We start from the raw sequence: 5,155 nt of genomic DNA on the forward strand, positions 1-5,155 counted from the left end.
AGCGGGGCCGGAGGAGAGACCCCCACCCCCCCTGCCAGCGGCTCCACTCCGTCGGGACTGTCCGGGGCGGCAGGGACCGCTCCCCCCAGGGACATCACCCCCCGGGCCACAGCGGGGACAGCAGCGTCCTCCCAGTGGGGTTGAAGGGCCTTAGGGCTGTGTCTCCTAAGAACTTTTCCAACTTTTCTCTGGGTAAACTTTGAAGTGCACACACACACACACACCCGCCTCCATCACCCCCTGGACCCCCTCCTCCTCCGCCTCCAACGCATGCACGGCTTCGCTGGATTCCTCTGCACTTCATCTCCTAATTTCAGCGCCCCAGGTGCGAAGCTCTGGTTTGCTTTTCGGGTCCCCTCCCAGCTCCCCTCCCCTCAGCTCGGCAGGACTTTAAACAAACGAGTAAAGCAACAACAAAAAAAGAGGTTGTTTCCTCCTCCCCCTGCACACACACCACCACCCCCCCGCCCCTGGATGGATTAATACATGTGAGGGAGCTGCAGACAGCTCCCAACCCTGCACGGAGAGAAATCGAGGGTGACTTTTCTATAACAAAGTTCGGGACTGTATCCAGGGGAAAGATCCTTCCTCTAATAACAGATTCAGAGAGGAATATTAATGGAGTGACTCCAGTTTTGAACTTTTGCCCCGTGGTCTGTCTTTGCTCCCTTGACTCGGTGCTGGCTCCTTTCTGAACCAAGGAGGGGAGGAACGAACATGCTGCGGGAGGAGAGGGAGGCCGGGGGCAGAGAGAGAGGAGGAGAGGAAGAGAGTGAGGAGGGCAGAGAGAGAGAATGAGAGAGAATGAGAGAGAAAAAAAAGCAGGAGAGGAGGAAAAGAGAAAAAGGAAGGAAGGGAGGGAAGGGAGGGAAGGAGGGAAGGACAGAGAAAGAGGGGGAAAGAAAGAGAGAGAAAGAAACGAACGAGAGAGGAGAAAGCAAAGAGAGAGAACAGCAAAAAGAAGGAAAGATAAAGGAAGGAAAGAAAGAAGGAGGGAGGAAGCACCGGTGCCAGAGGGCAGGGGTGCAGGCCGGGATCCGTCCCCCCCGCACAGCAGGCGCCCCGGCTCTCCGCAAGGGGGGTCCGGGGGCCGCAGCTCTCACCTTTGAGGCTGGAGGTGCCGACGGCGGGCACGGCGGGGCAGGAGGACTGGGCGAAGCACTTGAAGGCCGTCTGCTCGTTGGACGACTCGTCCGAGGTGGGGTTTTCCTTCTTCTGCCTCTCGTCGTACACCCGCATGGACTGCAGGGTCAGCTGCTTCCTGCGGGCACACGCACCCGCTGGGCGAGGGGACCCCAGCACACCCCCCCCAGGGCTCCCCCCCGGGACCCCCCATCCCTTCCCGAGTGAGTCCCTGTTTGGGGATGATTGAGGCAGGGGAATTAAGGGCCAAGGTCCCCTCGAGGGGGGAAGGCGTTTCTCACAGGCAGGACTTGGCCGCTAATGAGAGGAGATTTCTTGGAAGCGGTGAGCAGCTCCTCAGCAAGGGCAGATATTAAAGACAAGGGGCGGAGGGGAGAGGGAAGCATTCCCTGGAGATTAGCTTTTAAAACGCGAGGATGTTCCAGAGATATGAGCCATCTTAATGGTTGCTAAGATTGCTAGGAAGTGGTTATTTTGTTAGGCACTTTATGTAATCTTTTCACCAACAATTAACCCGGAGTAAAAAATCTATTTATATTTAGAGAGAAATTAGAAATCATTTCCGTCCTGTGGCTCCAGCGTTGGCTTTATTTTCACACTGGCGGACAAGAGGAGTGTGTGTGTGTGCGCGCGTGTGTGTGTGTGTGCTGGGCTCAGTGCTGAGCAGGGAGAAAGGCCTCTTGTTTTACATTACATTCTCTCTCCCCCCCTTTTTTTTATTAAAAAAAAAAAGAGGAACAGATTTATTCATATCTAAACCTGAATGCAAATGCCTAAAATATCCTGTCTCCTGTAACAAAACAAAGCAAAGCCATATCCCCCATCAAAGAAAAAAAAAAATCCTCCCTTCTCGATTTTCTCCAATATTAAAAATAAAAATCATGAGTCCCATTAAAACAATGTTCTGTCCCTCTGTCTACCTGGGGCACAAACTGTGTCCTGCTGCATTTGGAAAAAAATAAAGAATCTTCTATCATGAATTACTTCCATATTCATGAGACACCTCTGTCAAAACAGTTTATTTATAAGTTTCTCCTCCACATTTTAGTCTTTTCGATACAGTCCCTGGGAAAATACCAGGAGGAAACTCAATCAGCGATCAGCTCTGCCCTCACTTCTCCCTCTTTCCCAGTCCCAGATACACATAATAATGTAACATTCCGCTCAAAATTTTAAGGGAAACTTCTTTCTCTAGTGACATTTGCTTGATGTACCCCCATCCCTTTGGCCAACCATCCCCTCCGATGTAAAAAATAAAAGTGGAAAGCAGGAAAGAATTCCCATGCAATCAGTTTGGCGTTATTAATGACAAGATCTTTATGAATTTTGGGGGGGTGGGAAGTGTGGTTCGAAGGGCAGGGGAGTTGATTTTGACCTCTGCTCATGTTCTGAGCTTTACACATGAAAACCAAACGAGGCGCCTATATATATAATCTGTCCAGACTCACCTTTTTTCCCTCCTTCCATTCCCGGTGTCTCGAAAACCTTTGGCAAAGGGGTTGTTGTCAATTTTTAATTGAGTGATCTATAGGATGGAGAATGGAAAAAAAAAAAAAAAAAAGGCAGGGGGTTGGGGCAGAAATAAAGAGATTTTGTGTTAAAAAATGACAGCAAAAAAAACCCTCTCCCCAGTTCCCCCAGTGCCGGCAGGACCCCAGCAGGAGCAGGACAGGGCAGGGGGCAAAGGTCCCTGATTTGGGGTGAATCTCTGTGTTTTCCTGAGCTGGTGTGGAGGCAGCTCACACCCAATCCTCTGGCCGGGCTGGCCAGTGACCGGGCTGGGGTGGCAATGAAAGAGCCCCGTGTTGCTGCCACCGCATCGGAATTAATTTAGTCGTGCAATGCGATCCATGCAAGTTATGCCTGTGCTTAAAACTCTTTAAATGCCATAATTAAACCGCAAAGGAATCGTGCCCACCCCCTTGCTATAATAAAATACTTTATATAATCGCGTTATGCTCCGCATGTGTGTTGGGGTACCGGGGGTGCCAGGAGCCAGTTGATAATTTTTTTGGGGGAGGAAGTTTTTTGGTGAACGCTTGGAAGTTTCCTCGGGATTCAGGTTATCACAGGGAACGGTTGTTTGGAGGGATGGTTGGGGAGGGGGGATTGTGGAGCACCCCGCAACTCCCCGTGCCTGCGCGTACCATGCGCGGAAAAGCCCAGCCGGGGTCTCCCCTGGCTATAACGGGATACGGGCGGAGGGGACAGGGATGTCGCCTGCCCGCCTTCCCCCTCCACATCTGGTCCTGCAAACGCCGCAACCCACCAGTTTGAGAGGGGAGCTGGACCCCAAAAAGCAAACCCCTGCCTGCGGCTGAGTGCGGGGCAGGACCGGCCCCGGCTCCCGAGTTACCCCCCTACTTCCTCCGCCCCCGCACCGCACACGCGGGATCAGGAAAGAGCAGGAAAACCCACTGCTAAAAACCAGCAGGACTTTTAATCCAGGTGATTCCGGCCGTGCCTTCTGACCTGCCGGCAAGGCAGTTCCCACAGCGCCGGAGCCCAGGGCTCCCCGCTGCTCCCGCACGCCGCTTTCCAGCCGATTTCATGGCAATCACACAAATATGCTCATTTCTGTCCTTCAACCAAGCCGGCCTCAGCTGATAGACCGGGGCCACCAGCCCTGCTGATCAAGTCCCAAAGCAAAGTCTACTCTCTGTACACGCGTTTTCTTTCCGTTTCCTCGCAAGCCGCCCGGCCGCAGAAAGAGGGGAAAAAGAGCCCGAGCCCCGAGGGAGAAGTGACTTTTTGGAAACCGAGGGGTGCAGACACACACCCCCTCACACACCCCTTCACCCCTTAATTTTTAATAGGGAAGGATGCGAGGGGGGCAGAGAGAGGGACGGGGAAGCTGCAGCGAGTGGGCGCTGCACATCCAGACCCCTCTGCACTTAACGCACACGCACGCAAAGTTCTAATTTATAGACAGGAAGAAAAAAAGAAATCAAAGTCCCTTTTTTGGCTCCTTCGCTTCCTTCCACTTGACTTAATTATCGTAAATTCACCATTTGCCACTCTCCCAAATATACCACCTTCGTCGCAAGCGACAATAAACCAGCAGAAATGGAAGGGCAGCGTCTGCAGCGCTGCAAAACTTTCTCACACTGGCTCTTTCAGACCTTCCAGCTAAACTCAAGTGAGATACCCCTCTCTGATCAGAGCATATTTCTGCACCACAAAAAATAATAAAACACTGCAGGATGCAAAAAAAAAAAATATCATAATATAATAATAATAGGAACCAGACGTGCGCTCCAGCCTTATTGCCAATTGCTGTTAAAGGAGCTAAAACAGCACAAAGGCCAGGAAGAATTACAAAATCTCCAGCCCCGCTGCTCTCCCCCCTCTGTCTTTCGACACACGGAGACGATTTTTTTTTTTTTCCTTTTTTTTTTTTTTCCCGCCTGATGCGTCTTAGATTAAATCCACACTGAGAGCAGCGATCCCCACCCCATCCTACCCCGTTTCCCCACACCGGGGAGTGAAAAAAACACCCTAAACAGCACCCACACCTCCCCTCGACCTCCCTTTTAATTGCCTTCCCCGAGGTCGGTATTAGGAGAGCGCCCGACCCCCTCCCCCGGCGCCTTCCCGAAGTTGGATCAAGGAGGTTTTGGGGGACAGACGAGGGGGAGAGGGAGAGGAGCGGGATGGGCTTCGTGATTTTTTTTTTTTTTTTTAAGGGAACAATGCAGAGTAAAAGCTCTCTTAAAAGCCAAAACACGTAAAACAAATCCTTTCTTAATCTCCTTACCTTATCATTCTGGTATGCGGTCACTGCGATGAATTCAGTCTCCGGGAAAACGTAGGTCCTGAACGTGCTATAGGGAAGCTTGAGAATATCGTTGGCTCGAACGATGTGGAACCGGGGCTGGTACTTGTGCATGGAGTTTAAAATGGTCTGGGATTAGAAAGCATTAGAGAAAGGGACTGGGTGTTTTACAACAACAATGGTAGTTGCAGTGCTGTCACAGCTGGGAAAGCTGTGCTCTGGCACGTGCCAGCGCCC

General features: G+C 51.6%; 1 protein-coding gene across 1 annotated transcript in view; it reads right to left on the reverse strand.

The window, feature by feature from the left end:
• Positions 1 to 5,155, reverse strand: part of TBX3 (T-box 3) — an 11,294-nt gene that overhangs the window by 2,165 nt on the left and 3,974 nt on the right. The window contains 3 exon segments of the mRNA XM_009886740.1: positions 1,006 to 1,261; positions 2,592 to 2,668; positions 4,901 to 5,047. Coding sequence (XP_009885042.1) covers positions 1,006 to 1,261; positions 2,592 to 2,668; positions 4,901 to 5,047 — 480 coding nt within the window.

Source organism: Charadrius vociferus, unplaced genomic scaffold (genome assembly GCF_000708025.1).
Source record: "Charadrius vociferus isolate BGI_N301 unplaced genomic scaffold, ASM70802v2 scaffold776, whole genome shotgun sequence".
Lineage (NCBI taxonomy): Eukaryota > Metazoa > Chordata > Aves > Charadriiformes > Charadriidae > Charadrius > Charadrius vociferus.